General features: G+C 36.9%; 4 protein-coding genes across 7 annotated transcripts in view; 3 read left to right on the top strand and 1 right to left on the bottom strand.

The window, feature by feature from the left end:
- The first annotated feature begins 1,686 nt into the window (after positions 1-1,686).
- LOC111408035 (PRA1 family protein B4-like) lies at positions 1,687-2,710 on the top strand. Its single transcript, XM_023037783.1, has one exon. The coding sequence runs from the start codon at positions 1,732-1,734 to the stop codon at positions 2,437-2,439; it is 708 nt and encodes a 235-aa protein (XP_022893551.1). The 5' UTR covers positions 1,687-1,731; the 3' UTR covers positions 2,440-2,710.
- Positions 2,711-5,107: 2,397 nt separating this feature from the next.
- On the top strand, positions 5,108-16,616 carry LOC111408033. Of its 4 annotated transcripts, XR_002705272.1 has the most exons (4): positions 5,108-6,086; positions 6,214-6,289; positions 7,416-7,547; positions 16,276-16,616. XR_002705272.1 is itself a non-coding variant. In XM_023037780.1 (3 exons), exons 1-2 carry the CDS (start codon positions 5,154-5,156, stop codon positions 6,259-6,261), a joined length of 981 nt encoding a protein of 326 aa, XP_022893548.1. In that variant the 5' UTR covers positions 5,108-5,153; the 3' UTR covers positions 6,262-6,289; positions 16,276-16,616. The 4 variants fall into 4 exon arrangements, 3 of the variants coding, with proteins under 3 accessions (XP_022893548.1, XP_022893549.1, XP_022893550.1); XM_023037780.1 differs by lacking the exon at positions 7,416-7,547; XM_023037781.1 differs by lacking the exon at positions 7,416-7,547 and having other exon boundaries at positions 16,230-16,616.
- LOC111408597 lies at positions 11,974-13,343 on the top strand. Its single transcript, XM_023038342.1, has 4 exons — positions 11,974-12,090; positions 12,178-12,396; positions 12,627-12,824; positions 12,924-13,343. Exons 1-4 carry the CDS (start codon positions 11,974-11,976, stop codon positions 13,341-13,343), a joined length of 954 nt encoding a protein of 317 aa, XP_022894110.1.
- Positions 16,617-24,819: 8,203 nt separating the features above from the next.
- Positions 24,820-25,576, bottom strand: part of LOC111408596 (protein trichome birefringence-like 35) — a 2,139-nt gene continuing 1,382 nt past the window's right edge. The window contains exon 3 of the mRNA XM_023038341.1: positions 24,820-25,437. Within this exon, the coding sequence (XP_022894109.1) occupies positions 25,047-25,437 (391 nt within the window). The 3' untranslated portion in view covers positions 24,820-25,046. The remainder of the gene's footprint in view (positions 25,438-25,576) is intronic.

The raw sequence follows: 25,576 nt of genomic DNA, 5'->3' as shown, positions 1-25,576 counted from the left end.
TTAGGGCATTTATTTGTTTTTGCAGGGTTCCAACTTTGGGTGGAATGGATCGACCTTCTAGGCATCTTATGTATGGTTTTCGCGTTAATGCACAAATCAACTTATATCGCATAATATCTTTGGATTATGTTCGACTTTCTTGGATGTTTTATAATGTTTGTGTTTATGCTTAGTAATTGATCTTGCTTGTCTTGATGGCTTGAGAACCTTGCTGAATTCGAGGTGCAACACAATTGCATGCCTTTTTTTCTTATTTTTTATTTTTCCTGTAAGTTTATCTGATTCGGATAGAGAAATTCTTGACCTCTAGCAGCAAGGACGCGCATCTAGTTGTCCTTGTTTCAACTCGTCTGTCATATTGTTCTATTACGCGTAATAGGTTAGGTAGATTGACACGAGTAAATAAGAAATTTTAATAATGAGAAAATTGGCAAAAAGTTATGCTTGGAGACCGGTTTCCTTGTAAAATTGTTATATTCATTCATTTTATTGTGAAACGGTTATATTCGCTTTTTCAATTTTAACGTGTTTATAAATGATTTAAATTATAAATAGATAGAAATGAGGAATGAATAATTTGATAAATGAAGTCAATGGAATGTTGAGTAAAATACACATTTAGTACTGAAGTATAAGAAAAATTTTAAGTAGATAGCTAATTTTTAAAATATTCCAATTTAGTCATCTAAGTTTTGAATTAGTTCTAGTTTAGTCGCTCCGCCCGGTTCTATCAGCATATTCCTTGTGTGCAAGAGATTATTCGTAAAGATTTTTTTTAATAATGTGTGGTTAAAAATTACAAGTAAAATATGAAAAACATAAAAGTGTTTTATTATTATTATTATTATTTTAAGAATGTGGTTTTGAAAATGAACGTGAAGAAAAGTGATTTTCAAAAAATTACTTCCACACATAAATCAATATAAGGTTCACTATAAAATTTGAACTTGCAAATTTATTCTTTTTGAAATAGATAATAAAATTTAAATTATAAATTTTTATTCTTCTTAAAAGTCAATCAAATCTTCTAGCAAGTAAATTACTAAATTTTTTGAAGTATATATTGAACTAATGAATAATATATTTTAGGTGAAGTAAATAACTTTTATTTATTTTTATTTTTTTAAAGTTGGATGAATAGTTTGGTTCAATGAAATTGTCAAAAACCTAAACCAACTATTTCAAAAACATAATTTCGATACGATATGACGAATCGACAATTTTTTCGCTCCTAAATAGTCAATTCTACGTGGCAAGCAAGCAATCCTACTCATCAAAACTTACTTACTTTTACATACATTTCACATGTATCAAGCTCGTGCTATATAAATCTGAAAGCACATTAAATATGCGATCTTCAAATTTAGACCACGTTTTAAATTTCAACTGATCACACTTTACTTACTCAGTTTGAACCTCGACTTTGTTACATGTGGCATCAATTTAAGGACGAGTTTTGACAGAAGGACTCATCACTTGCCACGAATGAGTGAAGATGGAATGGGAAATAGGGACTAAACTGGAAATATCTTTAACTTTAGTTACCAATTTCAAATTTTGTTTAAATTTGAGTGACCATTTCGTGTATTGAACTTAATTTGAGACCACAGATCACACGGAAGCAGCGACGTCGTTTCATACCCCGGCCTACCGTATTAGTTAAGCAAAGCCAACCGACAACGTATTATAAATGTTCTGTGTAAGCTCCCTCTCAAATCAAGCGTTGAAAAAATGGCAAATTCTTCCCCCGCGATTCTCCCCATTTCCGATTCTGCCGACCCCATCATCACCGTTTCCTCCGACACAGCCGCCATCACCACCACCGACGCGCATCAATCCTCCTCTGTTTCATCATTCGGTGCATTTTATTCCAAAATATCAGACACTGTCCGCGTCGGCCTCGCCAACCGCCGTCCCTGGCCGGAGCTTCTTGACCGGACCTCCTTCTCCAAACCAGAGTCTCTCTCCGAGGCCATTCTCCGCTTCCGCAAGAACTACAACTATTATCGCATCAATTACCTCACCGTAATCACGGCCGTGCTCGCTATTTCTCTTCTAACCAACCCCTTCTCCCTAATCCTCCTCTCGGCGCTCCTCGCTGCCTGGCTCTTCCTTTACATCTTCCGCCAGTCCTCTGACCCTCCCGTCACCATCTTCGGCCGCCAGTTCTCAGATTTCGAGACCCTTCTGTTCTTGATCTTCTCCACCGTTGTCATCATTTTCCTCACCAGTGTGGGGTCTGTTCTCGTTTCGGCTTTTATGATTGGTGTAGCAATTGTCTTCTTACACGGTTCGTTTAGGACTCCGGAAGATCTGTTCCTTGACGATCAGGAGTCACAGGGTGGGGTTTCTGGATTCCTCTCTTTGTTCACAGGTGGGACCGCCTCCAATGCCGCCGCTGTCTCTGTTGGTCCGCCACCTGTTGCCGCCGGGATTTGAGGTTTGACGATCATAACCATTACATCCGGATCAATATCATGATGATATTCAGTTCTCATCAAAATCGAATGACAAGTTATAGTTTCCTTTACACTTTTGATTATATTAGCTAATTTTTTCCCTCTCACGAAAAAATTAGGGATAATAATATCTGTAATTGCTATTACTGGATATATTGAATTTTCATTACCGGGGTATTCTATAATTTTCGTTTATTGGTTATATGGTTTACTTAGAAAGAGAGTTAATGATGATTGATTGTTATGTTCTACTGAAATTTGTACCATATCCCTTTTTATTAACGTTCTGTTTCGTATAGATATCTTCTCTTTATTGTGGCCTTTTTCATTGGTTGAATGTAGCTACCGGATGTTGTACTAATGTGGCTAGTTGTGTGCTACAGCGGCCTGGGGTCAGGACCAGTTTGTCAAGAAGTTCATTGTCTGATTTGTGTTTAACTGTATTAATGTTTTGGGCCTGGGTGTATCGAGTGACAGCATATAGTTTTCTTACACCATTAACCGGATTAGCTAGTTACTTCTCAGAAAAAATTAGGGGAATGTTAATATGTGTTTCTATTATTGATAATTTTTTATTCTTCCATATGTTTATGCTTTACTTGGCAATACTTATGTTCTACTAAACTCGATCCTCACATCCCTTATCAATAGTGCTCAAAATGTGATATAGATATCTTCTTTTTATTGCTTTCATAAAAATTATCATGGATGAGGAACTTATTTAATTGTTGGTTGATTAGCTACTGGATATTTGTTAATGTAGCTAGCATTGTATGTGTTCTAGTGCACAGCCTGTGGTAAGGATCAGTTTGCCTATCTTTTATCATGTAGTTTGTGTTCCAAATTGTATTTGAGTGTTCGATTGCTTAACTAATTTTCTTTCTTGCAGAGTATACTGTGAGGATCGTAATATAGTTTCTTTTCTTCCATAAAATATTTTCTTATAACCGGAAGACAAAGTGAGCATTCTCCCTCCCCGTATCCAAAGAGGAGAAGAACTAAGGAACTGCCTTTTGCATAACTGATCATGTTCTTAGGTTTTTTAAAGGACGGTTCAACGAAAAAAGAAATAAAAATTGAATGAAAATTATAGTTTTCTTAATAGATTAGCTCCACTGTTCCTTCTCTGAAAAAATAGGGATGTTCATATTTGTACTCTGTTATATATCCAATTCTCTTTACTTGGGTATTCTAGAATTTTTGTTTCTTCATGAATTCATGGTTTACATTAGAAAAGCGATGATAATGATTGATTATCGTGTGTAGCTTTTAATACTTTAGGCATCAAGATTTAGTGACTAAGTATGCGGTTCAATGACTACAATTTATTGATGTGGTGTACCTTTTGGTTTATGTTAAGTTGAAATGAGCTTTATTCTATTATCAGCTTTAGTAATTTGTTTTTGATATTCAAGAATGTAGGACATTTTCATGCTGGATGACCGAGTACAAGGAGTGATTCAGTATGTGGATGGTTTTTAAAGTGCTAGAAGTTTTTCTTGATCATATAATATTTTCAATATGTAGTAATCTATACTATACATAAAAGTCCCAGAGAAATATTTTTAGCCCTTGGTTTGTTAGCAATTTTTCACTCAAAAAAATCAATTTTTTGCATGTTATTTTACTATTCCGGTCGCAATTTTTAACTTTTTTCACTCACATGTGAGACTCACTTTTCTATCTAACGGTTAAAAAATAAATTCTCATAATTATTATCAAGCAAGCTTTAGATGATTTTTCTCTCGTCAACATCTTTAGACGATACTACAAAGTTTATAATTTTGTCCCTTAGGTTGCTTTATGTGTGTTTTATCCATTCCGTTCCTTAGCATATCGTCCCTTTTATACCAAAATTCAGTTGAAATATAGAAGAAAAGTGCTAAGGGTTAATGTGGCGCACAAATATTTATTATATGCGAGTCTTACTATAACTCCAAACAAAAAGATGATACACCTGTACACGGACGGATGTATAGGAACCCCATAGAATTGATCTTGATCATCTTTGACACTTGCATGTTATTTTGAAATTCAGTTGTACTGTACAGTTGATACTTGAATTGATGTGAGATTGTTCTATACACGATTGAGATATTGTGTGTTTTATTCGTTTGAGAGCAACAAACCAAGTCATGTAAAACGTTAAAGCTAAAAAATTTATTTCCTTTATTTGGTCTCTCTTTAACAAATAAATTATAAATTTACTTGTATGGATGTACTTAAAAAGGATATATATATGTATCGAAAGTGGGTTACCGAATTGGTGCCGTACTCTCACCTGCGCGCAGGTTGGCGTACATTTAAACATTCCGACTTGTGGGACCCGCCATGCTATTGTGAGTGTAGTTAAAAGATTAAGTAAAAATGTGTACGTAAATGTAACATTGTCCACTTAAAAATTTTGAAGCTTCCTCCGTTGGTTTACATGGGTTGGGGACATGAAACATGATATCAGACTCGAATCTTTAAATTTTTAATTTTATGTTTTTAATTGAATCAAATTAAAAAAAATAAAAATGAAATGGGAAATGAGGATTATTGAAATTATCTAAGAAAAATTCTTGATGGCGTTTGGACGATATTATAATGCAATTTTGATCAATGCACTGTCGAACCTTATTATCATACCTAATCGTTTGGTGAGTACCAACTTTGGTTACGAATATTTGCTCCTCAATTCAAAAGACGAGGATGCATGAGGGACGGGCCACTCCATTTTTGCCAACCCTAAATTTGTGGCAATTGCTAAAACAGAGCTTCTCTTCTAACAGCAAACACCCAATCGAAGTAATGGACGACTTTTCAATTGAGAAGATCCAATTATCTGGCGCCACTTTGGCCTCACTCCTCCACCGTGCCTCCGCTGCCACCGGCGACCTCCACGGCTACCTCTTTGGCCACGTCACCCTTTCGACCCACAATCCCCTCTCCGACGACTCCACCACCTCTTCCGCCACTGCCGGTCCAGTTCTCGCCGCTACTATCACTTCCTTCATCTCCCTCCCCTCCCACCTCTCTCTTCCTCCGCCGCCACCTCACACCATCACCAACACCCTTCTCGGCTGGTTCTCCGCCCGCCGGAAAACTGCACTTCGTCCCTCTCTTAAAGACTCCACCACTACTGGCGCTCTTTCCTCCTCCACTTCTCATTCATTCACCCCCAAAAATTCATCTCTTTCTCTCCCTCCTTCTCTCTTTCTTCTCTTGACGACGCCGATTCAAGATCAATTAATTCACACCCATGAATACAAAGTTTTTCAGTACCGCATTGCGGATAAAACTTTCGAGCCCAAGAGCTTGAGTATAATTAACATTGGCCCATCTTTTCGTTCCCATTACGAGTCTTTTAGCCCTTATGCGCCATTCCCGTTGGTCAATTGTGATTTGAGGGGCCCCAATGCAATGGAGGAGGATGAAAAGGTTGAGAGTTTGGGAGCTATGAAGGATCAGAAGCAACTAGATATGTGCGCGGAGGGATTTGAGATTGGGAGGCTGAGTAAATTGGTTGGCTCCGAGGCTACGCATCTAACAGCTGAGTTGGAGGAATTGTATCATAAAATGCTTGCCAAACTCGATGGCTTGTCGAAAGTGGTCGAACAGGGCTCTGCCAAAGTTTTGGAGCAGGTGAGAATGCTAAGTAAGATTGAATATTTGGAACAGATTGAAAATTATGTCGAGACCAGAGGCAATATATCTTTTATAACATTTAGGGATGATTTCACTTTTTAATGTGATTTGACATTTTTGGCAGGAGAATAATATTATGAAGTTGAGGTATAAAGCTGCTGGTTTGGAATGAATAAATGGTGTTCTTGTTATAATTCAAGGTAATTTGTTGCTCCTCTGGTTTTATATGTTTATCATCTTTACAAAATAATTAGTTTTATTCAAATCATGAATTCCTTTGGACAATTGTGTTCGGGTCACCTAGTAGAATCAAGTTTCTATGTGTGTGAGTACATGTTCTTGTCACAATTTCTTTATTGCATGATAACTCTAGTGCATAACTGACTTATGGTATGGTTTATGTTACATGTGATTTCCTTTCATTAATTTGGCAATTATTAATTAAATCTTCGACCTATATATCTCCCAATTTCTCTTGTTGAATGATTGAAGTTTTCAGTAATAGGTGGCATCATATGACCATGAAAGATTACTGTAATAATGACTAGAAGATATGTGGATGTGAGTTTGTGTCTACATAAAAAACATGGCTTTTCTGAATAGCATAGGTATTAATTTCTAATTGGCATCTTGTCATGTAATGACTGGAATATCGGATATCCTTATTTATTCTCCTTTCTTTCTTTATTTTTCTTTTTCTTTTTTCTTTCTTTCTTTATTACATTCTTTCTTTTCTTCTCTTTCTCTCCCCTTTCTAGTTAAAGTGTCAAATATTATGTTTGGATTCAATTTTTTAATTGGATATATGATGATGTTGAGATAGAAAAAGAGTAAGAAATTTGATGATGAGAAATATGTGAAAACTTATATGGTTCATGTTGAATATAATATGTTTTATTTAAAAAAAAAAATCGAATTATTTTAAAGATTTAAAATTTGAGTAAAACAATAGATATTTTCATATCAGTGTTGATGTTTCTCTAATTCTCTGTAAGCATTATAAACTAACTTATCAAGTGAAGTTTCAAATACCTTTTTATGGAACTCTTTCAGAAGCTTTTGGAACTCGTTAGATTGGAAAAATTTGTCAAGCCATCCATTTATTAGATGCATTGGAATCTTAACATGCTAGCTCACTCACATTATATATGATATAGTCTACATAGGTATATAATATAAAATATAATGATCTCCTTGAGCTTAGGGTATCTTTTATGTCACATGAGTAATAGTGCATCATTCTCTTTGGGTATCATTTATGTTACACTTGTTTTGCTTTCAATACTTTGGTAATTATTAATTAAATCTTCCATCTATCTTTCTCAGGATTTTTCCTTTTGAATGATTTGAGTTTTGAGTAATATGTGGCAACAGTTGACCATCCAAGATTTAACGACTGAGATCTGTGGATGTGTGTTTGTGTAGACATAAAAAACATCGCTTTTCAGAATAGTGTAGGTAATAATGTCTAACTTGCGTTTTGCCATGAAGTGACTGGAATATCTGATATCCTTTGTTTATTTTCCTTTTCTTTCTTTGTATCTATCTAATGTTCTTTCTTTCTTTTCTTCTTCTTCTCTCCTCTTTCTAGTTAACCTGACATATATTCTAGCTTGGATTCAATTTTTTCATTCGACGCTTTTGATTTTTGATAGGAAAAGACTAAGAATTTTGATGATGAGAAACATATGAAAACTTGTGTGGTTCATGTTGTGTATAAAACCTTTTATTATAAATTTACAAATTATTTTAAATATTTAAAATTTGAGCCAAATATTATTTTCATATATGTGTTGATGTTTCTCTAATTCTCTGTAAGCATTATAAACTAATTTATCAAGTGAAATTTCAAATACTATAACAATCGCCTAGATCTTAGGGTGTATGTTACATGCGTAACGCTAGTGCATCCCCATCTTATAGGATGTTTATGCTATGTATGTTTTGCTTTCAATATGTTGGTAATTATTAACTAAATCTTTGGTCTACCTTTCTCAAGATTTTTCCTATTAAATGATTGTAGTTTTGAGTAATATGTGGTAACATTTGACCATGAAACATGACTACATTAAAGACTGAGAGATATGTTGATGTGTTTGTGTAGACTCAAAAAACATGGCTTTTTTGAATAGTATAGGTATTAAGAGTCCTGCCATGAAATGCCTGGAATGACAGATATCCTTATTTATTTTCCTTTGTTTCTTTGTTTCTTTTCTTCTTCTCTCCCCTTTCTATTTCACTCGACATATTGATAGACCCTCAATCCACGCAACATACCAAAGGCGCAAGCAAGGATCAAGGGGAATTGGCACAATTGCAAGAACAATTACATAATTACAGCACCAATTGCAGTATAAATAAGGGGAATAATCACGTTATCAGCATCCAAAAATTGGGAGATTCCTTGGAAGAGTGTGGGCCTCTCGAATGTCCATTAATCTTGTTATTTTTTTCCTTTTTTTTGAATAAAGAATCTGCTTCCCTGATCGCACGTTCGTTCCTCTTGTAATCATTGTTTGGTGGTTAAACTCTCATAATAAAACTCCTGCTCTGTTTTGGATCTATCATTGGTATTAGAGCCGTTACGATCGGGATGGTGAATTTATCGGATCGTGTGGGGGAATTGGAAGGGTTTCACCAAAAATTGCATGGTCGGATGGAAGAGATGCAAAATGGGTTCGATAGGATGCAGGTGGAAATGCAAAGGGTGCGGAATATTGAGAAAAATATCGAAATGATCCTGGAGCAGTTCACCTTCATAAGAACAAAATGGGAAGAAGGGGGGGAGAGAGAGAGAGAGAAAGTGCAAAGGGGAAGAACGAGGGAAGGAATTGGAGTATGACCTGCCTTTGGAAAGTTCCTCAGGCGTAAAAACAAGTTGTCGCGTCATTGCTGGAGGGTTGGGAGACCACTGGAGACCGGAACTTAAGGAGAGAAGACTCGAGATGCCTTTTTTTTGGGACAAAATCCAGATGACTGGATCTTCAATGCCGAATGGTATTTCGGGGTGAATCAATCGACCGAAGGGGAGAAATTGGAGTCGGCGGCACTATGTTTTGAAGGGGATGCACTTGCTTGGTACCAATGGGAGCAGAGCAGAAAGGGGATAAAAAATTGGGAAACGCTGAAGTTCTTGCTACGAGCGAGGTTCAGGTCGACGCTGGAAGGCACCATGGAGGAGCGCTTCCTGGCTCTCCGACAAGAAAGGGTCAGTCATGCAGTATCGGGTTGCCTTTGAGACATTAGCAACACCAATTGGGGAGATCTCAGAGGCCATATTGTAGGGCCATTTCATCAATGGACTGTCTCCAGAAATTAAGGTCGAGATCCGTGTGTTGAAGCCCAAGGGGTTGGAGCAAATCATGGAGCTGGCCCAACGCATTGAAGAAAAGAATCAGGCCATGCATGCCCATTTTGGTGGTTCTGGCCCAGTGCGAAATAAGGCAAATACCAACTGAAATTGGCAAAATTCCCCTTACCGACATACAACCTTCAACGCACCAACCACCAACCACCAACCCACGTCCTGCAATGTCAATTGAAAATCGAAACATTGCTCCTGGCGGCACAGCCTCTTCCGGTTTTAAAAAGCTTAGTGAGGCTGAATTTAAGAATAAGCGAGAGAAGGGACTTTGCTTCCGCTGTGATGAGAAATACTCTATTGGGCACAAGTGCAAGTCTAAAGAACTGCAAGTGCTGCTGGTTCATAATGAGGAGATAGAAGGATTGGGAAGTGAAGAGAGGCACGAGGAACCGGATGAATGTGGGCGGGCAGTTACCGGTGAAGTGGTTGAGTTGTCAATGAACTCAGTGGTAGGGCTCACCCTGCCTCATACCATGAAAGTGAAAGGGGCGATTTCCGGTCAAGAGGTAGTTGTGCTAATTGATTGCGTGGCACAATTTTATTTCTGTTGAGATAGTACAGAAGCTGGGATTGCCAAGAACCGATACAACTGGATATGGGGTAATCATGGGCACGGGTATGGCAGTGCAAGGAGTGGGGGTGTGCAAGGGAGTGCAATTGTCCCTCCAAAACATTGAGATAGTGGAAGATTTTCTTCCCTTGGATTTGGGGAGCTCCGATGTGATTCTAGGGATGAAGTGGCTATCATCCTTGGGACCAACCAAGGTTAACTGGAAAACTCCAACGATGAAGTTCTAGGTTGGGGGTACTACCATGACTTTGCAAAGGGATCCAAGCTTGAGTAAAACGTTAGTCACCTTGAAGGCTATGATGAAAGCTTTCAGGGAAGGAGGTGAGGGTGTGCTTCTTGAATTAGGCAGCATGGGGGTCGAGTTTGGACAGGCACAGAGTGAGCCACCAACAGAAATTATAGAGGTGGTGAGTGAATTTGGGGAGGTTTTGGAAGAGCCTGAAGGGCTGCCGCCACAACGAGACAAGGATCATTCCGTCCACTTGCAACCAGGAACAGCCCCTATAAGTGTGAGGCTATACCGCTACCCCCATGTTTAGAAGAATGAGATCGAGAAATTGGTCAAAGAAATGCTAGCAGCCGGGATTATCAGGCCAAGTACGAGTCCTTTCTCAAGTCCAGTTTTATTAGCGAAGAAAAGAGATGGAGGATGGCGCTTCTGTGTAGATTATAGAGCTATAAACAAGGTAACGGTACTGGATAAGTTTCCTATTCCGATGATCGACGAATTGTTGGATGAGCTACATGGGGCGACAATCTTCTCTAAACTCGATCTAAAGGCTGGTTATCATCAAATTCGGGTCAAATCGGAGGATATCCCAAAAACTGCATTCAGGCTCCACGAAGGGCATTATGAGTTCTTGATGATGTCATTCGGATTGTCGAATGCACCAGCCACATTCCAGTCACTCATGAATGAAGTATTTAAAGAACAGTTGAGGCGATTTGTTCTCATATTTTTTGATGATATTTTGGTATTCAGTCGAAGTTTGGAGGATTATGCGGAGCATCTGAGGAAAGTCTTGCAGCTGCTAAGACAACATCGGTTGTATGCCAATCGCAAGAAATGTAGCTTCGGTTAACCAGAAGTAGAATACTTGGGGCATTGCATATCACACCGGGGTGTGGCCACAGACAAGTCAAAGATTCAAGCCATGGTAGACTGGCCTAGTCCCTCTCCGCTCATTGTGAGAGTTGAGGGGATTTTTGGGGCTCACAGGGTATTACCGCCGTTTTGTGAAGGATTATGGTAAATTAGCATGGCTATTAACAGAAAGGTTATGCAAAGATAATTTTTCTGGGATGGAGAAGCAGAGCAAGCGTTCAGAACACTGAAAACAGCCATGACATCCGTACCGGTCATGGCCCTTTCGGACTTCAACTGCCCCTTTATAGTGGAGATAGACGCTTCGGGTTTTGGCGTGGGAGCTGTGTTAATGCAAGATCATCATCCTATTGCATACTATAGCTGTGCGCTTAATCCAAAAGGGAAGGCAAAATCAACTTATGAAAGAGAATTGATGGCGATTGTGTTTGTGGTGCAAAAATGGAAACACTACTTGCTTGGTCACAAATTCTATGTGCGAACGGATCAGAAAAGTTTAAAATTCTTATTGGAGTAACGAGAAGTGAACTCAGCGTATCAGAAATGGTTACTTAAGTTAATGGATTATCAATTTGAGGTTCAATATCGACCGGGAAGTGAAAACAAGGCTGCTGATGCCCTTTCCCGCATCAGCTCTTCCACTGAGTTAATGGCAATATCAGCTCCTGCAGTAGTACAACTAGACATTCTTGCAGAAGAAGTTCGTGCGGACTCACAGTTACAAACTATCATTCAAGAACTCAGGCAGAGTCCTTCTAGCAGACTAGATTTTGCAGTGGTAAATGGCTAGCTGCTATTTAAGGGGTGTCTATTTCTACCTAAAGGGTTATCACTGATTTCGTTAATGTTACAAGAGGGGCACGACAGCAAGATTGGAGGACACTCCGTCTATCGGAAAACTTACAAACGCATCTCCGAAAATGTCTATTGGGAAGGGATGATAGCTGATATTCAACGTTATGTGAGCCAATGTGCAGTTTGTCAACAAAACAAGTATATTGCACTATCACCGGGGGGATTATTGCAGCCGCTACCGATTCCTAATTAGGTTTGGGAAGACATAGTCATGGATTTCATCGAAGGGCTTCCGAAATTGGGCAACATGGACACAATCTTGGTAGTAGTGGACAGATTAAGCAAATATGGGCATTTCATAGGGCTTAAACACCCTTTTAAGGCGGCAAGTGTGGCTGGAATTTTTATTAAAGAGGTGGTGCGTCTACATGGAGTACCCCGCTCTATAGTGTCGGATAGAGACAAGATTTTTGTAAGCGATTTTTGGGAAGAATTATTTCGTCTGCAAGGTACGAAACTCAATCGTAGTACAGCTTACCATCCCCAGTCTGATGGACAGTCAAAAGCATTAAATCGCACCCTAGAAATAGATCTTCGTTGCTTTGCTTCTTCACGACCCAAATCTTGGTTCAGTTGGTTACCTTGGGCCGAGTTATGGTATAACACTTCCTTCCGCACCGCAAGCAAGACTACTCCCTTCAGGTTTTATATGGGCGCGAACCTCCTGCTCTGCTAAGGTTTGAAAAAGGATCCACCCTAGTTTCAGTAATAGAACAACAACTCCTTGAAAGGGATCGGGTTCTAGAGGAATTGAAAGTGCAGTTACTACAAGCCCAGACGAAGATGAAGAGCATAGCTGACCGCAAGAGAAGGAATGTTCACTTTAATGTTGGAGATCATGTGTATTTGAAGATTAGACCATATCGTCGCAAATCCTTAGCTACGTGACCTAACGAAAAGTTAGCACCACGATTTTATGGTCCATTTGCGGTGGGTCAGAGGATTGGCAAGGTTGCTTATAAGCTAATTCTTCCTCCAACATGTAACATTCATCCCGTATTTCATGTATCCAAGCTACGCAAGGCAGAAGGAGCAGTGCATGCTGTGAAAGAAGTACCCAGCCAATTAAGTGAGGAGTTGGAGATGTTGGCTGAACCAGAGACATTACTTGGTATGCGACCTGGCTTAGGTAGCAATATTCGAGGCTTGGATGTTTTAATACAATGGAAGGGGCTACCCCCACTTGAAGCTACTTGGGAGTCTTACGACATGATTAAGCAACAGTTTCTTTCCTTTCACCTTGAGGACAAGGTGAAACTTATGGGAGGAGGTAATGATAGACCCTCAATCCACACAACATACCAAAGGCACAAGCAAGGATCAAGGGGAATTGACACAATTGCAGGAACAATTACATAATTCAGTACCAATTGCAGTATAAATAAGGGGAATAATCAGGTTACTAGCATCCAGAAATTGGGAGATTCCTTGTGAGAGCGTGGGCCTTTCGAATGTCCATTAATCTTGTTATTTTTTTCCTTTTTTTTTTAATAAAGAATCTGCTTCCCTGATCGCAGGTTCATTTCTCTTGTAATCATTGTTTGGTGGTTAAATTGTCATAATAAAACTCCTGTTCTGTTTTGGATCTATCACATATATTCTAGTTTGAATTCAATTTTTTTCATTGAACACGTATGATGTTGAGATAGAAAAAAGACGAAATTTTGATGATGAGGAACATGTGAAAACTTGTGTGGTTCATGTTGATCATTAAAAGTTTCATTTATAAATTGTCATATCATTTTAAAGATTTTAACTTTTAGCAAAATAGTATTTTCATGTATGTGTCTGTTTCTTTTATTCTCTGTGAGCATTATAAATTAATTTATCAAGTGAAGTTTCAATACTATTTTGTGGAATTCTTTCAGAAGCTTTGCATTATATATGCTGTAATTTACATAGATATATAATAGAGAATATAATACTTGTCTATAGATAGATATACGATATAACAATATTCAAATTCAAGGTGATGTGTTGTGTCCTTAATTTTTTGATTTTATGGGTAATGTAGAATTTGTTTGAGAGATACAAATCGGACGTGAATGGCCTCATATTTTGGCTTTAGAAACGTTATCTTCAAACTATGGGACTATAGCTGTCAAATTCTATTGGTCATATCTTAAAATAATAAAATATACACATGCACAAGGTGAATAATATAATGTAATAATAGTATGTAAAGAAATATAATGCTTCACATTATCTTTCCTTACCTTTGCTGGACGCAATATGTGCGATAATGTTATCATGTTTTATTGGGGCATCTTTCTTTCCTGTTTTTGTGGGCAGTAATATTGCTCAATTTGGCACTATAGAAACCTTTATCATGCACATTGTCTTTATAGCGTCCAGAAAAGAGACATTTTGTGGGATTGAAATGTAAAAAATGAAAATCTTGCTATTTGTTATATTCAACGTGGTGCATGAAATGTGAATACAAAACAACCAATGTGTAAAAATGGTAATCTGGTATTGAGGTGATTTACCTTTTCTAGCAAGGCAAGGTAAGGTGCAAGCTTCAATGTGTTTCGAGGCGTAAGCCTCAAGACAGACTACTAAAATGAGAAAACATAAGAAAGTCATGAGTAAGATAATGATAAATCTCTAAAGCGTTTTTGGCCAAAAATTGGAAAGGCTTCTGTGAAAGTATATGCAAGTTGTACATCATTTTTAAGTTTGATCTCCCTAATTTTCATCATACTCCCCAACTGGGCTTCATGGTCCAGTCAGTTCATTGAGATAGAAGGAAACCATACCAGATTCTTTTCTGTCTGTGCTGGTGTTTTTCTTGTTTAAAGTTTAAATTTCAACAAATGGGTTAAATTGTTAGTGGGTTGTCCTCTAATTAGGTCTAATGGAGATTGTATTAGATATTCGATCTCTTTGAGCCCACTTTTTGGCGTAGAATGCATTATGGAATAATAGACCGATGTCGAATGTGTGATTAAAAAATAAGGAAAAGTCTTGGGTTTACGTGTAATATTATTTTATTAAAGAGTGTGATTAAAATAAGAGAGAAAAATATATTTTGGAAATATTGGGGATCAAACAAGGGCATTATGTGGAAGGTTTGGCAAATTTAGATACTTATTTTAAGAAAAAAGAATGAGGATTTAGTTTTAAAGACTTTTCTCTTTTTAATGGTTCCACTGTTCGATAATGATCATTTCCGGTTCATTATTGAATTGGGAACTGGACTGAACCTCTCGCTTTTTGGTTTAGGAAAACCATTTTTAAGTTTTTCTACCAATTTCCATAAGATTTGCCTACCCATAGTTTTCTATCAGGTTGCTCTGCCATGTATGTTAGCAAATGGTTGACTAAGATGGACTACATTCTTTTCTCCTTTAGATTACATCGCAAGTTGCATGCATCACTTTTAAATTTCAGTCGCGTGACTTAGTTTTATGATGCTGATATTGCACAAGGCATATTTTATGTTAGCTAATATCAACTTGCCCTTCCTGCTACCTTAAACACCATTAGTTTAATAAGCCCGGTCTATATTTAAATGTTGCATATTTCTATGATCTCTCCAGTTTCTTTACGCATATTCGTTTCCCAGATCTATCAAGTTTCCTTTTGTACTAAGTTAATATCTGGATCTTCCTATTGTCTCCTGTCCTGGGATTCTGCTTTGCTTGGATTATATTCCATCTCAATTTTTGCATTTGTTAATTTCCTTGTGAGACTGTCTTGAATCCTTTTTAATTATTGAACATTGTATTTAATTAAAGCTATTGAAATCTTTGCAAGCTAGTGCTCATACATGTTCAAAGCCGAATCAATAAAATTGAGTTATCTTTTTGTCGAGTTGGAGAAATAGGGAAAGCATTAATTGTTGTAAAAATAGTTAGAAGACTGGATTTTTTTTAATGAAAACCTTGGGTAAAATGACACCGTTTGGTTCTCCTCAGGGAATTATAATTAGCAACAAATTAAACCTATTATAATTATGTCAATGGATAAGGTTCCTGCCAAAGAGCCTTACTAGCGTTTTACGAGAAACAGTGTCCATTTTTGGAGTTAACAACTCTTGCTGGACTCTTTGAAGCTGTCCCCACAATTTACAAATATTCTTTTATTCTTTGGTGCTTTGATTACTTCATGTAATGCATTTATGTACGTCTTTGCTCACTAATCAATAACTCTTGAGATGAATCGTCTTTTTTGTGCAATTCCAAATGTGAAGTAAGTTTCCTTATCTTAGTGGTGAAACTGAATACTTGAAATTCAATGCAGTGTTGGTCAATCTCAACTATCAATTGTCCTTCGATTGTTTCTGCAGATTCCTTGGAAGCACGAAGGTGCATAGTAAATCTCGGAAGCTTGTTGTTTATAACAAAATAATCATAGAAATGTTGTTCTTGTTGCTGGCTATTGGATCTTTTGGCTGATTTGTGGTTGAACGAGGCCGCGCCCTGGTTACATCATAATGTACTACATTCTACATGTATCATTGTGTTATGTACTTGTTTCCTAGTATTGGCATTGGTTCCTTTTTTATTTTTCTTTTGTTTTTGTGTATAATCCTTGTGATTTTGTTGATATTTTTTCCCTTTGGTGTCAAGAAGTTGATGAAATTGAGCATAAAGCTTTTGATGTTGATTTCTTTGTTAGCTAGTTTTATTTTTATTTTTTTCCATTTCTACTTTGCAAAATGAGTATCCAAGTGACCCAGAGTCCAACTCACCATTGAAATTGGCTTGTAGCGGATGATGTTCTGGCGATTAGAAGTCTAGAGGTCAAGTTTTAACATAGCAATGTAAGATGCAATTAAATTTTTCTCCTAGAGCCGACTCTATTAGCTCATATTCTCGTTTAAGTGACTTTACAATCTTCTATTAGAGGTAGTTCTTAGGGCTCGTTTCGCATGATTTTTAAGAAGTCAAAGGGAGCTGAATGAGACATAAAAGTTGTTTCTAAACTCGTTTGGTTAATTTTGGGAAAGTGTTTTTTTAATTAGAAGAACTTTGAGAAAAAAAAAAAAGGGAAAAATTGATATAATATGATTTCCTTTTAAAAGCACTTCTAGAATAAGTTCTTTTAAAATTAGTTTTTAAATAAAAATTAAGATAGTTTCTTCCAAAAATTCTTCTGCATGAAATAAAAGTAAAAACAAAAATCATATTAAAGTAGCTCTTAATCATTTGCCTTACCCAAGGCAATTGCTATACACATGTTGGATAAAATTTACCCGTAGCATTAGCTTATAAGAGTAAGGTGTATAAGTGAGTTTAATCGTGCTCAACTTATCAGCAAAGTAAGATGCAACTAGAGTTCGCAACCCCAACGTGAGGAGTTCGATTCCTGGTTGGAGCAGCTGAGTGTTGTAATAATCAGAGAAAGGGTTGGAGCAGCTTGGTGATGTAATAATCATGGAGGAGGCTCCCTTGGGGCTAGGAGTATAAAGACTGTTCGAACCCTGGTCAATTTGGGCACATCCCGCGATTTACCTTCTTGAGCTGCTGAGGGGCCGGAAGTTCAGGGACGAGGATATAGTCTGGCGTAAGTTGGGACACCTCGTTAAAAAAAAAAAAATTAAGAAGATGCAACTAGAGTTACAAAGTTTGATTTCAAATCAATAATTGAGATATGAACTGGATGCTGAGAACTTCTTTCATATGTAATATTGTGAACTACAATAATATAAAAATTGGAGTTTATCATAATGACGCTATGACAATCTAGAACATAATGACAAACGCATGTAATGGATCTTGGTTAGGGATGGCAAACAAACCTGGCAAACCCGATATTCGCAAGCCCTGCCCCATTTGGAAAACCGGATATCCGCAAGCGCCGCCTCGCTGCTTAATTGGGTCGGGTACGGGTGTCGAAAATTTTCCCCCATGCGGGTAGGGTTAACAGGGCCCTCCTCTTAATAATTCAATATTTTAAATAGAAAAAATTCATGAAATTTTATTAATTCTAATAGAAGAAGACAATTAAATTATCTGAAAAAATGATAAATAATAAAACTTTATTTATCAAATATATTCGAATAATTTAACTTTTAAAAATAAATAAATTCATTAAAAAATTTAATAACTTTATTATTGTCTCGCTTGAATGAATCCATCGGGTGACAGATCCTTCGAAACAAGATAAGGCGGTGCCACGACAATCTATATGAAAGGGTTGGTGACAATAAAGTCAATTATATATTTAAAAAAAATTAAATGGCTATATAAATGGGGGCAAGAGTCTCGCACCGACTTAAACGGGTAACGGGGTGGGAATTTGCCCCGCCCCATTTCCAATCCTAATCTTGGTGTGATAATTCAACATTGTTTCAATACGAATCTTTCGAGGATGAAAGATTATGTAAGTAGCTATGAAACTTTTAAGGGTAAATATTAAATTGACTAAACATGAAAATATAAACAAATATATAAAGGCTTTGCACAACTCCTCTTAAAAGAGGCAAAATATAAAGCTACTTGATGCTCTCCAACAAGATCTTCACGATCCTTAAAGCTGCAAAAATGAATTCATTAGATTTGGACAAAATAAATGCTTTGCTTTTGGCCTCTCAACTGATGGTTTACTGGAGCTTTTGATTTACGTTCATGGCATGGTGTATGAACTATGAACGACAATGGATTGATTTATCAAATTAGGGTAAATTACTATTCCTCTCGTTACAATGTGGAATATTGTGGCCAGACGGAGCTAAACGGCATAAAACTCATCATTTAATAAAGGTGGTTTCAACCTTAAAGAAAACCACTACAACCTCAATCAAGCACAGCAGTTGCCGGTTAACTAGGGGTCAAGTTTTTATGGATGAGATTAAAGTTTGTGTAAGTAGGGTCAATAAAATATTCGAGTACAAAGTTATCTGTGATTGTTTTGAGAATTTCCTTCTGATTTGACTTAGATTTGAACTCAAATAATTTTATGCATTAAGCTCTGGGTGATAGAGGCGGTGATCGTCTCTCACAAGAGCGCAAGTCCCACCTAAATTAAAAATTAAAAAAAGTGGGCCCAACTATTTGTGAGTGTCGGTCAGATTGTATATCAACCTGATTTCTGTTATTGCAACATCTTCCTAATTTTACTGAATCTCTGATTGGACTAAGGGGATCCACTTTGGGATTTGAAATCTGAAAATTCAAATGTAAAACAATTAATGACAATAACTTTTTAGAATAGTTTTCAAATTTGAGCAAATTTCAAGCCGATGATTTTAACCGAAAATAAGGAGTTGACAAGGTAAAGTGTTTTAAAATTAATTTTCATTCTGCAATATTCAACCGACTTTATTGTAATCTCACTCCAATATATTTTCCTTAACTAAATTTTCTCTCTCCAGTTGCACTAGCATACATATTGAGATACTCGTAGATATGGCAATCGGGCTTGTCGGCTCGGACTGCCTGCGACTCGGCTCTGTTCTAGCCCCATTTTGGAATGCCGTGCAAAGCTCGAGTCAGCCCATGTGGCTTGCTGGCTCGAAATCAGGGGCCTATATTATATATATATAAAAAATAAAATTAAAAGACAGCAACACAAACTGCTGCCTTATTTAAAGGTAGCAGAGACTTATGCCCCCCTGCCCCCTAGGAAACTAGGCCTGTGACAAGAGACTGCCTTAAAAAAAAAGGCAATCAAGTGCTGCCTTCATTTAACATATTAAAAAAAAAATCAAAAATCAAAATCAAAATCGGCTCAGCTCGGAAAGGCCCGAGTCGAAAGTTCGCATCGAACCTAATTAAAAAGCTCAACCCGGCTCGGGCTTGGAAAAAAGCTCGCTCATTTTTCCCGAGCCGAGTCCGAGCCTTAAGTTTCGGCTCGGCTCGTTAACATTCCTATATAATCGTGTGAATAGCATATTAATTGCGACTTGAATAAAAGTTACCTTGCATCTTAAGTTAGTAAGTTTTGTATTGCGTAAATTTTGGTACGCATTGGAGAGAGACATTACATCAATAATGTACGACCTTTCAAGATAATAATATTAGAGCGACCCCAATAAGTCTTGTATCAACTCTAATCAACTTCAAATCTTCGACTCTCCCTCGAGGGAAAATATCTCATATCAACAACTCATATCTACAGTCCAGTCAAAGAATTCATCGGACTACATATGAAATCAAAATCCAAGAAATGATAACGGTTTGGTGAAAGTTTCAGTCAGTTGATATGAAATAGCCAAGACTTCAGATAAATGCAGCAGAGACCTAGTTTTATCTTACATTTGAATGAGTACTAAAATAAACTCGTAAAGCCATAACTTACATGAAATCGATATCAGTCTACTCAATTTTTGGGGCACTCTTATATTGTTCAATTTAATTTAGTAGAGCATTAATCTTAGAACATGTTTGGACACCCTGCCCCTCCCTCCCCTCCATTTTTTTTGACAAAAATACATTTTGTAATAGTGATTTGATGAAGAATGTGTAATTTTAAAAATATGAAAAATTTTGAATTTGAATGTAATATTATTTTATCGAAAAATGTGTGATTAAGAATAAAAGAGAAAAATAATATTTTGAAAATAATCGAAATCAAACAAGGATTTAATGTGCTTTAAAAGTGTATATGGTATCAAGAACAGCCCTGAGATTTTGGGGGCCTTAAACCAATTTCAAATATAGAACCCTATATCTATGTAAAATACATGTAAAATAAAAAATAATAATTTTTTTGGAGCCCTCACCGACATGCGGCTTTAGGCGATCGCCTACCCTGCCTATAGTCAGGGCCGACACTGTATGATAGTGGAGTGAGGTGGGGCCAATGGGTTCATGGCCCCCACAAAATTTGGAAAAAAAGATTTTTGTATGAATTTTTTACTTTTAGTCTTATTATATTTTGTGCTTGATAAATTTTTTATATTTAAGTTAGCTCCCACCGAATTCAAGTCCTTTTTTCCACTTAGTGTATATGTTCATAACCTTGCAACTTTTAACTAGTATATTCATTTGAGATAATCAACAATAGTGGGAGAATGTTAAGTCATGGAACTTAATTTCTGTTCTTGTACGGTGTCTTGTCAAAATCTTATGAAAGATAGTTTAGCAATTTCATACTTATAAATTTATAATTTCGATTTTACTCTTAATTTTCTTATAAATAGAGAATTGCTATTAGAGTTTTTCTTATAAAGAGGTTAGAGAAATAAGGCGTGTGAATTTTTCTTGTAAACTTTTTATGATCATATTGAATTATTGTAACGACGAACGAGGACGTAATCTCATTTTGAAACTAAATTTTGAATGTTCTTTTGTCTATTTTTTCTACGATTTTATTGCTCAAGATGGTGTAGAATTAAAATTTCTAATTCCCTATAACATTGCATGTTCCTTCTCAGCAATCCATTGAGGTCTTGATCTATCAAGGAAAAAACTAGCCATTGAATTGGGGGTGGGGGTAACAGGGAGGAGGGCTGCAACTCCCACCCACTCTTTTATTATTATTATTTTTTTGATATCCTGGTATCCCAACTTACATCAGACTAAATTCTGGAACTCTAAGACCCATGCCCCTAGAACCTTGGAGGGGGGTACATTGCGGGATATGTCTAACTAGATCACAGGTTCTCCCTATTGACTGTACACTTCTGCGCACAAGAGACCCTCCTCCACAATAATTGTTTCATACCAAATTTTTGGCCGCATGTTCCCACCAGGAATCCAACTCTCCACCCTGCCGCTGGAAGCAAACTAATGTTGATTGATCCACCAGTTGAGTTGTGCCCGGGGGGGCCCCACCCACTCTTTTATAATCTACTATTGGTAAGTCATCTAAGCTTTGAGGAGGTTTCCAATATTATTAAACGGAAGTTAAAATTTTATTTATTAGATTGGACGATACTTCATTGTATTGTTATGTTGTATGTATCATTTTTAATGTTTCGATGTTTCCAATTAAACAACCTAATTAATTCTTGACCTGTCAAGAATACTAGCAAGTGAATTATGGTGGTGGACAAGAGGGAGGAATGGTGCCGCTCCACAAACTCATCCTTTATAGTATTTCTCGACCCTTGTTCACCATAACTTGTTCGGTAAATTGGATCCTCTCGTACAATATTAACGAAGAAAAGAAAAGGTTAAAACCATATCAATTACCCAAATGCATATTGAACAAAATACATAATGCATGAATAATTAGTGATTATGATTTAGTAGTCTCCTATTCATTTCAAACTTCAAATACATAGAAAATTGAGCAAGGTAAATGTACATTGGGTATTGCTACTTGGACAACGCCCTGTCCAAACATTGGGACGATGTGGCTCTAGATAAGGAGTTGTCCAAGAAGAAAAACTCATGTACATTATGCAGACATGTTCCCACCTTTGTTAGTCATCATTTTACCTCTTAAAATGACAACCCTCAATTCCTTCAAAAAAAATTAAAATGTTGCAGGTGAAATTGTCGTCCGTCTCTTGTAGCTCCACCTCTAATAGTATCATAGAACCCATGAAACTCAGGATGGATAGCGCCATATGTCATCTACCACCACACTTGTGGAGATAACAGTCAAGATGACACATGACGCTATCCCTCCTGAGCTTTATGGATTCCCCATACTTTTCACAACCTTCCCACACCCCCTCCAAACACACAAATATATTTGTATGTACATGACACTGAGAATGAGAAATGAATGAAAGGAGTGGGGTATTTATAGAAGCAAACTAACATGGGGAATAGCCCACCATTACGTATACAAACTCAAAAAACTTTTGACTAGAATTATTTAAATATGTTTTTGTGAATTTTTTTAATAATTCCTATACGTATTAATTAATTTATAATGCCCACAGACTACTGCTTGAATTTTCTAATTCTTTTGCTTAATCCTTACTTCTCTCTTTATCCACTAATCTTCGGCTTAATTGTGAGCATAAAATCGGATCCTTTTCACATGTCTAAATTCCTAACAGCTAGTATAAATAAATCACTTTAAAAATTTGTGGTACATTAATGTTAAATAAAAAAATGCCACTTTCCCTTCAAAAATTATTATATATGGTGCAAAATGTTTATAGCTTGTAGGTTCTTGGATGCGTGGAGCCATCTCTAATTATAGAGTTCACTTTTTTCCTTGATTGCCGATTGAACTCTGCATCATGATAGACAGAGACTTGAGGGCGGTAACCCATGAAGAAATTCTTTTAATATTGTAAGGATATAGTGAATAATTCGTACATATATTAGATCGTTCCGTATACTATTACTTGATTGTTGATTGAACTCCACATTACGATAGATGGGGAGTTAAGGGCCCGAGCCTCGGGAAAGGAGAAAAAATGTTGAGTGGGTACAATAATTCGCACGTGTATCAGATTGTTTCGTGTATTCTTCCTTAATTGCAATTCGACCATAGCATTATGGTAGATGGAGAATTGAGGGCGGTAGCCTCGGAGGAAAAAAATAATGTTATTGGGTATATTAAGTAGTTCACAATCGTAACAATATTTTCTCCCGCGATAAAAGTATTAGGACAAGTCATTTTATGTGTCGAAAGAAAAAGGAGAGGTGGGAGAGCTAACACGAATAGTAGTCTCTTTCTTCGTCATTATAGTTAAAAAAAACAAGGGTAAATACACGTAACTCTTGCATCTAAGTATGAATCATTATAAATTGCACGTTTTTTTCTTATTGTTTATCCATAACAAATATACCATTTGGAATGCATTGTTAAATGGAATGGACAAATATTAAGGACATGCAATGTTGATAAGGTTTGACGAAACAATTTGAGGCCAAACATTTCAGCTAATTACTTATCTTCGCTCAAAACTTGGAAGTTCTTTATGGTGTGAAATGAAATCCTTATCCAACTTCGAAAAAGAATTTGGCTTCAATTTGTGATCATGGATAAATTACTAGACAAGGTTGAGGTTCTTAAATCGGTTGTGCGAGGCGCCTGCCACATCGGAGCTCACAAGGGCCTCGGCCAATACTGAGGTGCCGTGTGTCCATTTTGGACACAGCTTTGGACACGACTTTGTACCACAAGCATTATTCTTCTTAAATATCCAATGTAGCAACCTTTAATTAGGGGCCCTAGAAGTGACCAAAACCAAATACAATAAGGTTCGTTTCGCTACTATCAAAATCTTACCATTTTGTAATTGATACTCGTAACTTCGCGAAAATTTTAATTTCGCCAATTTAATTTAGGAGGTTAATGAAACAATATTCTACCAAAAATAAAAACGATTACTTGATCGAGTGAAACTCAGAGTCTATTATTGCAGAATTCTCGAGAGCAAAAAAGTGTGACAAGGAGTCTGTCAGGTCACTGCCAGACCACCACAGTAGAGCAAAGCCAACTGAGAACGATCCTCCATTGCAATCGACCACTACCAGTTGATTTTGGCCGAGCTATTAATCACACTCTGATCTAGCAGTCATGTTTCATCCACCAGACTTGGTTTCCTGTCTCCTTGGAAATCAAGGATACAGAGGTACAGCCTATAGAACAGATCCTGTTCAAGTAAGGTCGTATCCTTTGTCCGATAGGCGTGCATATAAAAACTGGAAAGTATGTTCTAATTCTTTCGATGTGGGAACTGGGGAAGGTGGGTTTGATTAATTACTGGGGCGTACGGTTTCCACTCGTTTTACATCCAACAAGAAAAGGAAAAAGGAATAAAATAAGCTACAATTCATAAAAAACTGTGTAAATTTAAAATATAAAAATATAATAAAATAAAGAACGTGGAACTAGCGTGCATAGTTTTTAGCTTTGCCAAACATGCACTAAATAAGATCATGTTTAAAATCGACTTATATTGATACAACGTAGGTTATCAAAATAATTTCCGATATTTAAGTACGAAATATGATCAACATAACATAGGTCATGACCAAGAGAACACAATGAGGGATACGTAGAAGTTACATAAAATAGAGTTCGATTGACAACAATAGTGAATTTGATCTCATTTCATTTATAAGAAATACCTCTCATTCTACGGGATTTCCTTCAGTATGCAGAAGCAATATAGACTATATAGTGCACCTATTTTCAAAACCAAGACATACCTCTCGAGTTGCTCGAGATGACCAAGAACATTTGAAAAATGTACCTTCACAAATAATGGAAAAGTAACTCATTCCATACATCAGACACCCCGGGCAAGCACCAGTGTACACAATCAGAATAACTAGCAGGGTCCGCCATTTTCTCGGCGCCCAATGGCTCCCAAAATTTACGGTAAATGGTTGGGTGGCCGTCTTTTCTATACTCCGAAAGCTGAGTGATGTTTAGGACAGTAACCTTTGAACCCAACCGGTTCAAAACCTTATCTACCATCTGCATTGTGGGCAAGTCGGAACCAGTTCCCCAGTACTTCTCGTCCTTAATAGGCAGTTTCTCGTTATAACAATTTCCTTGGCTTCCCGGTTCCCAATCTTCCTTTCTGAACAGTGGAAAAAGACAGATAAAACAAATTATAAATTTTAACTGCAAAGTAAAATAGGATTATGACCAAAGACTCCGCCACAAAACCTATTGAACATTGGAGTTGAACTACGAGAGAAAAAACTAGAAAAACTGGAGAAAAATATCAAATCTAGTTTATTTGAATTGAAAAGGCTTAAAATGTCACTTACGCCAGA

This window comes from Olea europaea, chromosome 13 (assembly GCF_002742605.1).
Source record: "Olea europaea var. sylvestris chromosome 13, O_europaea_v1, whole genome shotgun sequence".
Taxonomy (NCBI): domain Eukaryota; kingdom Viridiplantae; phylum Streptophyta; class Magnoliopsida; order Lamiales; family Oleaceae; genus Olea; species Olea europaea.
Note: the sequence above shows the minus strand (reverse complement) of the source record. Positions and strands in the feature narration are given on the sequence as shown.